Source organism: Pterocles gutturalis, unplaced genomic scaffold, assembly GCF_000699245.1.
Source record: "Pterocles gutturalis isolate BGI_N339 unplaced genomic scaffold, ASM69924v1 scaffold7760, whole genome shotgun sequence".
Taxonomy (NCBI): Eukaryota; Metazoa; Chordata; class Aves; order Pterocliformes; family Pteroclidae; genus Pterocles; species Pterocles gutturalis.
This window is the reverse complement of record NW_010138263.1, coordinates 4,308-16,247: the sequence shown is the minus strand read 5'-3', so window position 1 is coordinate 16,247 and position 11,940 is coordinate 4,308. Positions and strand designations below refer to the sequence as shown.

Sequence of the window (11,940 nt, the reverse complement as noted above, 5' to 3'; positions counted from 1 at the left end):
CGTCACGACGGATGGGACAGCCATTCCTGGTTCTGAAAGAGACCCGAGGGGAACGGGACAGTTAGTAAAAGAACCACGGACGGGCTGAGCTCCAGATGACCAATGGAGCTGGTCGCGTCACTCTTTAGCAGGCGGCTGTTCTCCCAGCTCCCGTACTGCCACTGGAGGTGACGAAACACAACCATATCTTATAGAATCACAGGATGGTTTGGGTTGGAAGGGACCTTAGAGCCCATCCAGTGCCACCCCCTGCCATGGGCAGGGACACCTCCCACTAGCCCAGGTTGCTCAATCTAACCTGCATTTGAGTCTTTTCGAAGTTTTTGCATTTTCTGCCATTTTATCCAGCCTTCAAAACAGCATCAGACCATTGACGCTCCCCACCCCAGAAAGGTTTCACTAGTGCTTGATGAAGAACACTTTGGCAGGGGCACAAAGCACATGGGAAGCAGCCGTGGTCTCACGCTTCCTTCTAATGAAGCCCGGCTCCGCACGAGACAGATACTGTAGGAAACTAGATTATCTGGTTTCTTATCGTAGAGAGCCATAGAGGCAGAAACTCAATGCTACATCCCAAGCCTGAACGCCAGTCCTTGCCTTCCTGTGGTTACATGAGGAAGTAAAAGTTGAAAACCAGTAAGCCTGAGTTCTAAAAAAAAAACCAAAAAAAACCAAAGCATAAAATCCTGTGTGCTCCTATTCTCCCAGCACAAAACATCAGATAACAATTAAAAGCAAGCTTGACCCTGAGGCCAAGTTATTCCAGTTATGCACAAACAGAAGGAAGAGAAAGGAGAAGAAAAAAAAAAAGATAAACCGTCTTTTCCCATTTGTTGAGACTTTTTGCTATAAATCGGTTGATTTTTTTTTTTTTCTTTTTCGAAATAGCAGCTTGGCAAAGAACCAGGCATGGGTGGGCAGGCTCCTCCCTGCCAGCTCCTGAGCTCAGAAGCAGGAATAGAAACTGAAATGAAGCGCAAGGATGCTGGAGGGTGGGGGGGGAGGCATCCTCCTGTTCCACCCTTTGGCGCTAAGTGTGCTCCTCCAGCAATCCCAGTCCTGGCTGGACCTGAAAGCCCGGCGTGAACACAGCCACAGGCAGGATCAGGTGTGTGTCCAGAGAGAAGCTGAGAGTGTGCGTCACCTCCCAGTGCTCTGCTGACCCCCAGCAACAGCACCGACACTCAGAAAAATCTCCTTTCTATGCTTTTACAAATGCACAATGCATACAAGGATTATTCACCTATTTTCTCCTCTCTTAGCTGCAAACACTAACGAAGAGATTGCAACACTGAGATGTTCTTGTCCCCAGCAGCACACCCCAAGGAGAAGGACACAAAATACACAGGGAGACCAGGCAGCAACACGTGAAAATTCCCCGATATCCAAGCTTCTGGCAGGACAGCAGCTCCATCCAGCACACCCTCAGAAAAAGCACACGCAGCCGAGCCGCGCTGCTAAGAGCAATCTGGTCTCCAGCATCCACAGAGATAAGAGAGAGCCCGGTTTGAACAGAGAGCAAAGCACCAGCCAGTCCTTTAGTGCAGTTGTGCGATCCTGGTAGCAGGAAAAAGCTGCAAAGGAGAAGTCGCATCTCCACAATGCAGCTTTTTAAAAGCCACTAGGATATGCCATATGTTTTGCTTTAAATTAAGTGCTGAGCAGGAGAAAAAAACAAACAAACAAACAAACAAACAAAAAAAAACCCCTCTACTTTTGCACTGTTATCCCACTCTTCCCAAATATATAGTTTTTAACTAATTTCCCAAACAAAAATAACTTTTACTATCTCCATCTTATAAGAAAACCAACCTTCTGGTCGCAGCCCCTGTCAGCGCAGGTTTCCTCGCTGGCTGAGGCTCTGCAAAGTGAAGCTCTGGGGAAGCTGAAACGAAATTTTTCTCACTCTTGGTGACTCTTATTGGCAGGCAGTGAATGAGGCTGAGGGTGGGAGGTAACTGGAGGGGCAGGTCAGGAGCTTCCCTTTTTTTTTTTTTTCCTCCTTTTCCCGGAATTAAATCACAGATTGCTATTTAAAAAAAAAAAAAAAAAAAAAAAAAAAAAAAAAAAAAAAGGTTGCATGTCTTATTTCCTTAATTTGGTGTCCACATGGTTGTTGTTTGGAGAACAGCTCGGAATGGTGTGCATTCACTGGGATAGATATTTTCCTCATTTTTTTTTCCCGAAGGATAAGCATATTGCTTGTATCCCAGACCCAAAAAGCATCTCAGGGTGTTTTACTCTGAGCTTTTTCCTTTCCTCAAGGAAAAGCCTTCATGTGGAGAGGTTCAGCCCCAGATAAGGAGGCAACAAGATGCAATGGCACCTTTGCTTTCAGTCCTCTTCTCCATCAACAGCAAGCGTGCTCCCTGCTCCTTCGTAGGGATGCGTTTGGGTTTCCAATTCTGATTTAGTGAAGGCCTTCTGGAAAAATTAGGCTGTAAAAATTTAAAAAGTGCTTCTCACAAGCCACGTATTGCAGCTCTAGCAAAATTAACTGAGTCCTTACCATCCCTGCATGAATGGTTATAGCTGCTGCCAGGACAGTCAAGGTCTCTTCAGCCTCTCTGCTGTGCCCGTGTCTGCAGGGGCAGGAGAAGCTGGGAGGGAGCACAGCCCCAGTGACCAGCCTGGGATTTGATCTTAGGTTTGGGACTGAGACCAAACTGGCCAATGGTCTGTTCCATCCCATGCACGGCATGGACAGGATAGAGGTGAGGGCTCTCCGGAAGCTCGTCCCTTTTTGTTCCAGATCCCTTCTTGCTCCAGGTCAGCTCTTTCCAGGTCGGCTCTCTCGGAGTGGTCCCTCTCACCAGGTTGTCTCCTTCCCTCAGTCAACCCTTGGTCTGGGACACTCGGGCTCTTATCTCCATTTCATGAGTGTGGTTTCGGGACCCTCCCTGCTCCAGGATCGTTAGCTGGGAGTGGGCTGAGCCTTGGTCATGGGGTGGTAAGCAGTGTCACTGTGTGTCACTCATTTGTATATTTTTTTCCCCCAATATTATTGTAGTGTAGTTATTAAATTGTTCTTATCTCAACCCACGAGTCTCTTTTTCCCTTTACCCCTTTAATTCTCTCCCCCATCCCCAGGTGGGGGGAGTGAGTGAGCGGCTGCATGGGGTTGGCTCCCAGCCAAGGGTAAAACCATCACACCCCGGTGTACCCGAGGAGCAGTGCACCAACACCTGAGCAGGAGCTGACCAACGGCCGCACACCACGTATCACAAAGGTAACCCAACACTAACCGAAGAATTGGCAGAATGACGTTCAACATACTTTGCAACACAATTTGACATGTGATGAGTATTTTTTAAATATACTGATAGAATAAGCTGTACTGTTGATTAAAAAGGGCCTTTACTACTTAATAACAACGATGCTTTTCAAGACACACGAGAGAAGGCAATCAGAGAGAGTTGGACTGGGAGACAACGTGCTAGACGAGGAAGCTGTGCGGCTCCGTACCTGCTGCACGCACGCAACCACAAGTCCTCTTCAGAAGAGAGCTTCACCCATCTGCGGTTCGATGGCAGTCTCCTTTTTCCCCTCCGACTGCACGCAAAGCTTCTTGTCCACGACAGGGTTTCTTCTGCATGACTTCATCCACCCAGCAGCCAACATGCAACTTCTCACAGAAGCTCCCTCTGCATTCAACCTCCCATTTTCTGAAGCACCTTCTGTCTTACCTTGGCATAAGTAAGAACAGCACTGAACAGCTCAAACTCTTCGAGGCAACTTTTTTCTTCCCCCCTGCATTGCCACCAAGTTCTTGACGACAGCAGATACAATAGTTGGCAGCTTTGCACCCACTCCTTAGTGGATGGCTTCCTTGGACAGACGTCATAGAATCCCAGAAGGGTTTGGGTTGGAAGGGACCTTAGAGACCATCCAGTGCCACCCCCTGCCATGGGCAGGGACACCTCCCACTAGCCCAGGTTGCCCAAAGCCTCATCCAGCCTGGCCTTGAACCCCTCCAGGGATGGGGCATCCACAGCTTCTCTGGGCAACCAAGACATCCCACGATCTCAGAAGACCCCTGAGGGCACAGCAGCTCATCCCTGGGCCGAGAGACCCAGGAAGGTCTGAGAAGACAGTCTCCATCCCACCCAGCATACAAGAAAAGCCAGACAACCAGTCCCTGGGCTGCACTGGTGGCAGGGCAGCTGTGGAGAGCACCCTCACCAGATACAGACCCAATGAGGCATGAACCCATGGGCGCCAGAACCCCACTGGGGTTGAGCGACCGGGTCTTTATTGCCCGTCACCTGGGAGAGGAGATGTGCATTGCAACACCAGACCTTCAGCTTGTCCTTTACCCTCCCGAGAGCAACCCTGGCCCCACCAGCTTCACGGACAACATGCACTTCCACGGCCTTGGCTGTCTGCCCTGGGTCTTCTCCCCAAGCAGGAAGAAGACAGGAGACCTCCCAGTCTGTCTGTCTGAAAGCTACAGTCAGCGCAACACCTTTTCCAGTGACCTGTGAAGTCTTTCACTTACTGTATTATTGCTGTCAAGCATGTGGAAACAGAGAGGGGGAAAAAAAAAAGTATCATGCCAACACTAAGAAAATTAATTAATTCAAGGTCCCTACCAACCAATGCTGAAATAAAGCGTAATACAGGTTATTGCCAAAAAACCCATGGAGGAGGATGTAACAAAGTTCCTTCATTTTTCTCTCAAGTACTTTTTTTCCATTTATATATTTTCTGAAAAAAATGGTTAATAACATGACAGCATTTGGGGGAAAATAAGCTGTGATGAAGCTGGAAAATCTGATGTTTGGCAAATAGATGGCCACACTACAGCACGACAGCCAATGCAAAATGCACACAGGTCTTTTAAGCATCCATGGAATGCACCCGTCACAGCCAGGAACCTTTCCAATTCGCAGAAATTGCGTTCTGCTGGTGTAAATATTCAGGGGTGGGTTATGGTTGGTTGGGTATTTTTTTCTTTAAGGCAGAAATTTCTGCTCATTGTTCCAGAAAATAAAACTGTATTTTTAAAGACTTTGATTTTGGCATTTGAACACTGATTTTTGTTGTTGGTTTTGTTTTGGTTTTTTTTAAATTGTATTAGATCTCCTCCCGCTGAGCTCAGACAAAAACATGCGTGTGCAGCTGCCTGGCCGAGGGTGGAGTGCTGGTTTGTTTTTACCACCACCATCCAGAAAAAAGAGAAGTGCTGCAAAACCAACAAGGGTTTTTTGAGATTTCCTTTGTAATTCTGGTCCTGTATCTAGCACACCCTACATTAAAATTTGCTCTGGTCTTTTGCCTCCGTTACAAACTCCAGGGAGGCACTGGAGGGAAATCACCTCTCCAGTACATGAGGAGCCTTCAGCTAGTATCGAAACTTCACATTACCCACTGCCGGTTAACATCCGCATTTTTTGTTAGCTTTGTTTTGAAGCTTAAACGGATCTTCTCTCCTCGTATTTGCACCGTGACGCATTTAGAAGCAAACTAACGACCCTTTCCCTGCTTTTGCCAAAAGCGAAGCACCCACAAAATACATCCTTTCAGTTCTGTTTCTTGAATACTGGCACACCACAACGCTGTGCTGGTACAGATGATGGGTTACCTTCACTTTCAGCTGCCTTTTTAGTGACTGCAGCCCACAGGATGCTCTGATCTTTCCACCTTTCTGACTTGGGAGTCCAGCCCCCTTTCTCTTCCCACCCTATGCTACCAGTGGCTGGCTCTGTCCTGGTGACCTCCTGCTCCATCCACGCTGGCTGTCCCCTGTCCTCCAGCCCATGCTGTTTGCACGCTGCATTTCCTGAGCTAAATGCCCGCAGCGCATACTTTCCTGAAATAGAGGGAAGGAAAAACGGGACTCCCTTGCACTAATGTTCCCATATTTACCAAGAAATACAGGAATGGCAAAAAAATCCACAATTTACCTTGCATGCCCAAAAGAACTAGCACCATCTGCTCCTGGACAACAAGCTGGTGTTGCTTTGATATCTTTTTCTGCAAAGTACAATGGCAAAGGCAAGAATTTGTGTCGGTTGCAGTGTTTTCTCTTTTGCAGAGCAGCTGCCAGTGTTTTAGGTTTGCCTTTGCAAGGCACATCTGACCTTCCTGTTGCCTTGAAAAGCATCTGTTATCTCAGTGTCCTGGAAGGAATGTTTGGGAAAGTGAGGAGAAACGCAACATTTGATGCTGCAGGAGAAACTTCCAGAGGACGCTGCTTATTTGTGCAAAAGCACACTAGCTGATAGTAAAGCTGCTGCTTCAAGATATGTATATTGGAGAATTTTTTAACAGACTGGATCCAAACACAGTGGAGAGCATCCTAGTGAAGATTTGGAATAGAATAACTGGGGAATGGAAGAAGAGATGATCTGCGATACACCTGCCAGCAGATACAAACAGGGTTTTAGCCAGGAAGTAGTTCACCCTTTTGCACTTAAAAAGTTATTTCTTATTTCTGTGTATTCATCATCAAATGCTCAAGCAAATATCACAGTCAGTATTACAGCCCAGAACCTAAACTCTTTTTCATTTTTCAGGCAATGAACCTAAATTACAGCTTTGGCTCATCTTTGTAAAAATGCATTTTGAGATGGTTTTGGAAACCCCCACAGAAAACATGCAATGATTTTCAAGTTGAGGACAGGAGGACTGGTTTGCAACTTGAATTTTCACACTATTTAGCCACACCTTCTTCTTCCTCTCTTGAGAAGATAAACGCTTGTGACAAGATGTCATCAGACAAAGGACACCAGTAGGTTCAAAGGCACTACAAAATGTGAGCTCTTCTCAAATTTAAGCTACTTAAAGACACTTAAATATATTAAAAAGGGATTAATAACTTTTGCTACCACCCCTCTAAGGTAGTATCACAAGTTTTAAGAAACTGAACCACACTAATTATATCCCAAGACTTTTTTATAACTAGTAAATGCCTTATAACCGAAGTTCAACACGCAGTCAGATGCATCCAGTTCTCCCTCTACAAAATGCAACTTTGTCACATAATTGTTCAGAAACGTATTCTTCTTGAATTTTAAGCTTCTCTTCAACTCAACACTTCCTCCGCCCCAAAACTGTAAACCCTATTTAAGAATAATTTCTGTGTAAGGACCAAGAAGGCCCTAAAAGCAGTTACACTTCCTAACATTTTCACGTATTTCTATCTTATTTACAGTCAGGCTGAAAAATCTTTCTTTTCCTATCTGCTGAAAAGATATTTGACATCACTGGTTCAAACAGTAAAAGAAAAAACAGCATTACAAGGTGTACATTAAAAACAAGAAGCGTACAGAACCCACAGAAGCCTGTTCCAGCCCCAAGAAGGATTTTCTGTGACCAAAGACACTGACTTATTATACACTGTCTCATTTCCCTGAAACAGGAACTGCTCTGCCTGTTTGCCACCATCAGCAAAGCGAAACTGCAGTCAGCAAACCCTGGATGCACAGCTCCGGACTGCAAGGTCTCTCAGACATATCGGTTTAAATAACCTTAAAATCTGACACTCATCTTCAGAGCCACAGCAGCTCGCAGCCTGACTTTTGGTGTGACAGCCCACACACGGTTGTGTCCCACCACTTGAGGACCAGAGCAGGCAGAGCAGGGAGGGTTGTTGGAATACCACCACAACGGATTTGGCAGCTGAACACGCTGCCACGCTGCATCCCCGAGCCGCAGCCTCGCACGCAGGTGTGCACAAAGCCACCTGCGGAGAAAACTGCGTTTGCACCACCTACCAGTATGTAAACCGAGGTACACCACCGGATCGTTTTCCTGGAACAGGTGTGTCTGCTGCTCCTCCCACAGAAATTAATTCCAGAATGTGCCATAAAAACTTGTTAACGCCGTGAGTCAAAGAGAAGGTTAACTACTGTGCAAATCACGTACGTGAGAGATCACAAACCAGTTAAAAACATAAATGGTTTGGAACGATGTAGCTGCTAGCCTGCAGTTTCTATTTTTATTGTTTATAGGCATCCTCCTATAAAAAAGTTCTGCCCGTACAACTCCAAATAAAACCAGCAGGCATAAACCAAAACAAACTATTCAAAAATAAAAAAATAAGGATCACTTTGCATGATGAATTTGCAGCTCAGGGTCACAACCACCAGTCACACACACTTGGCAATAGCTCTGGGCTGCTTTGTTTTTGGGTTTTTTTTAAGTCAGTACTCCATGTTCAAATGATTCTTGATAAACGAGCTCAGCTCACCCTGTGCAGGCAACTTTGCAGAAGCCTGTTCTTTTCCCATGACAAGAAACCACTGCCAGCAATCACACCAAGAGCAAAAGGTAATTTTAAATATTTCTCTGCTGACTTCTTATTCTGGACCTCACAAACTCACAGAGTCCCGACTGCTTACAGAAATTTCAGAATGAAAATATTTATTGCAATTCTTTCACACCACAAGCTCCAACTGAAACTGAAAATTATTCATGCAATAAATCAGAACAGCAAACACGTACAGCCAGATTTTATTTACATCCTGAGATCACTTTGCATTTTCCCATGGACTGTCACTAAGAGCCGTTTGTTTTGTACAAAATCTTGGGCTCACGCTCTTGTGGGCTTGAAAGAAGTTTGCTTGTACTACGCAGGACTTGTTGAAGCTTCCACGGAGGTTGAAGTCACTTAAGGATAATCACAACTTACATTGGAGGACAATCTCGTTTGCATGTTTTTAGAAACAAGAACGTTTTCACCAGCTTTTATAAATAAACAGTATAAAGCAGCTACAGTTATGTTAAAAAGGTTTTTTTCTTACAGTACTTACATTTTAGCTGGACTAAAATATCAGTATTTACAGTCATTTCAACTACCTGTTTTCTAAAGGCTCTTCTGTATTTTTTGAGTCTTTTTGTTTCCACAGATTTCCAAGCATAATCCCTACGAAGAGCAGAACTCCTACAGTACGATTTGAAGCAAATTTCTTCCAACAATCTTCAGGTTTGTCTATGTCCAAAGTGTAAATCTGCAAAGCACAACATTCTAGCATTAATATTGTACAAAATACTCAAAAATATTTGACACATCAAAAAAAAAAAAAAAACCAAAAAGGTCTGTAACTTCAAAAACTGAATCTCAAATAGAAGAGGTGGTGATATCTCGATGTCTCTGTCACTCTCTCTCTCTTTCTGCCCCATCCCCCCCCCCACCTCTTTCTTACCTTTCAACTCTTTCCTATCTGTTTTCAGTCTGATTTTTACCTCCAAAAAATGGATAATTGTTATTTGGTGCTTAACTGATAAGTGATGTCTGGTGATAACTGATAAGTGTGATTTGGTGCTTGACTCTGAGCAGTCATTCGTAACATTTTTGCAGTTGCCGCGGTAATTAAATGAAATTGGGTTGTGTTGTTCCTCGAGTCATTGACTGACTCAGCCTAGTTGGTGCTCCTTTCGGGGAACCAGAAAAGATTCACCTCCCTCCACCATCCACTGTAGTGGAGCGAGGCAGCATCTATGTTTATTTGCAGATTTCAAAAGTCAAGGATCACACATGAACGCAACTCCCAGACCCCCTCGATGAAGGACAGTATAAACAGCCTGGATGCTGATGGTTTGATATTTAAAAATTCAAACATCTATGGGCATGTAAATAAGTCTTTTTGAGAGTTTTCTAAGTAGGTAGCCACCTAATTCTTCAATGGGAACATTAAAGAAAACCCCAAAACCTGCCTGCACCTTTAAATCTCTGCTACAAGGTGTTGCTCCCTGTAGAGACAAGGCACTGGGGAGCCGGCAGTGAGCCAGGCTAACTGGAGTGCACTGGAAGGTGCCCAGCACGGCTTAATCACACAGGGCTGGTTTAATCCTGTTGCTCTTAGCCATGTCCATTCAACTGTCTTGCAAGAAAAAAACAAGACACCTGCAACAACAGCTAGAAGCAAGGCTTGCACAGCTTGGCAACTGTCTGCTGGGAAAAAAACCACACTGTGCAGCAAGAGCAAAGTTACTGAAAAATATTTCCAGAAACAAAACTTCGTGCAAAAGTCTTGAGAAGGATGACAAAGAGGAAATGTTAAGCAAAACAAGCGAAAGGATTAATAGAAAAGTACTCCCCAAAACTTCAAACCTTGCAGTTTAGCCCCTGAAGAAGTCAAAACAGAATGTATCCAACTAAAAGCAGTGAAGCATTCCCTGGGAAACCTGTTCCTCTGCCATTTGTGGTTGTACAGGGGTGACAGGGACCAGTTCTGATCAAATAATCCAAAAAGTTGTCCACAAGCTGCTAAGACATGACGTTATCCACACCCTTGAAAACCTTCAGAAATGCAAAGCAAATAAAAGATGTTATTTTTCTATCCATGAACTTCTTGAGTGGGATAGAAATGTGACATCTTCATGACCCAAATTCCTCTGTCTCGGGCACAAATGCAATGAATGAAGGAAAAGCTACCCCTCCTGCAGCTTACTCAGCTTTCTAAACTCAGTTAGTTGAGCACACGTTCAGAAATCTTGAACAAGAAGATAAGCAGGAAAATGTTTCGGCAGAACCAAGACTAAAATAATCACTCAGAAAGAAGCTACTCTGTGATACACAGTGCTGCTCTTATGGCTTTAGCAATCCACACAGCTCGTGTGTACTCTTCACCACTTACATTCAACGTCTGCGTTCTCACTTGCAAAAACCCTCCATGCAGGAAAGAAATTTCCACTTGTGCCAGAACTACAATGAAAGGCCACTCTGACAATTCAAAGCAGACATGCTGATTCAGCAGAACGCAGTATTCTTTCCCCCACAGATTTCCAAACACGACTGCTATGAAATCATTGGAAGAATTCTTACCCAGAGGTATGTTTAATATCTGTGACCTGCATGAGTTCCCCCCATTAAAGTGCCACATAAGTCTAAAGTGCTTTAAAAAGTTATATGTTAACCACAGATTTCTCAGACTGTCGACACTTTTACTACTTGCAACGCACAAACTCCTTTGCTGTCACTCACCTACCAAGTCCAGCAATTAAATTTCATGCACACTGACTTTGTCATTGTAATATTGGGCAACACAGTTGTTAGGATTCAGAAAGAACAGTGTAACAAGATCCCACCTGCTTCCTTTACTGTCAAAGCTGATTTCTTTCTGTTATTAATTAAAATTTCTAAACTAATACAACTACAAGACCAAACTGGATTGTTCTCTGCTATAAAAAGAACTCTGAATTAGAACTGTAGCTTACAATAAAATTGTAATATTAACATCTGCTACAGGTAGTAGTGAACAAGCCACAGAAAATTTTGTTCTACTGTCAGATCCCAGAGTGAAGCTCCAGCCCACAGTACAGAATAATTATTTAGATGTAAAATTAACGATCTCTGAGACACAGAAGTTGCAACATTCATTTCCATATAGCTACTGCACAGCATGGTATAAAAAAAGCCTGCATGTGCCCTTGATATTGTAGACCATAATAATCTTTTAAAGTAAGTGAACGATCATAACATACATCAATGAGACTCTGATCATATGCGCCAGACATAGCAGTAAAAAATGCACAGTCTTGCAGGATATTGGGGTGGGTCTAGCTGCAGCTGCTACTGGAAGCAAGAAAACCACTCCCTTGAGAGCACAGCTTAATGTGAGGCAGTTCTTTAGGTTAGGAACAGATTGAAAACCAGTGCTCTACACTCTGAGGACCACTGGAGGTCTCTTCAAACTGAAGGTCTGCAAAAGGTACTTAAGAGAAGCAAGCTTATTGTCAGAAGACTTCAGCTCTTTTTTCAAGAATTGGTTTTTGTCCTGGGTTCAGCTGAGACAGAGTTAACTGTCTTCATAACAGCTAGCAAGAGGCTGTGGTTTGAATTTGTGCTCAGAAGAAAGCTGATAAAAGTGATGTTTACGCGGCTGCCAAGGTCTTTCAGCTCCTCTGGCTGTCTGCACACAGGAGAAGCTGGGAGGGAGCACAGCCCCAGTGACCAGCCCAGGATTTGATCTTAGGGTCGGGAATGAGACCCAG

General features: G+C 44.4%; 2 protein-coding genes across 2 annotated transcripts in view; both read right to left on the bottom strand.

Annotated features, from left to right (window-relative positions):
• LOC104468703 (placenta-specific gene 8 protein-like) overlaps window positions 1-7,457 on the bottom strand; it is an 8,298-nt gene extending 841 nt beyond the window's left edge. The window contains 1 exon segment of the mRNA XM_010082926.1: window positions 7,376-7,457. Within this exon segment, the coding sequence (XP_010081228.1) occupies window positions 7,376-7,457 (82 nt within the window).
• A 1,272-nt stretch (window positions 7,458-8,729) lies between these two features.
• Window positions 8,730-11,940, bottom strand: part of COQ2 (coenzyme Q2 4-hydroxybenzoate polyprenyltransferase) — a gene marked incomplete at its 5' end in the record, with an annotated part of 5,468 nt that continues 2,257 nt past the window's right edge. The window contains one exon of the mRNA XM_010082925.1: window positions 8,730-8,954. Coding sequence (XP_010081227.1) covers window positions 8,799-8,954 — 156 coding nt within the window. The remainder of the gene's footprint in view (window positions 8,955-11,940) is intronic.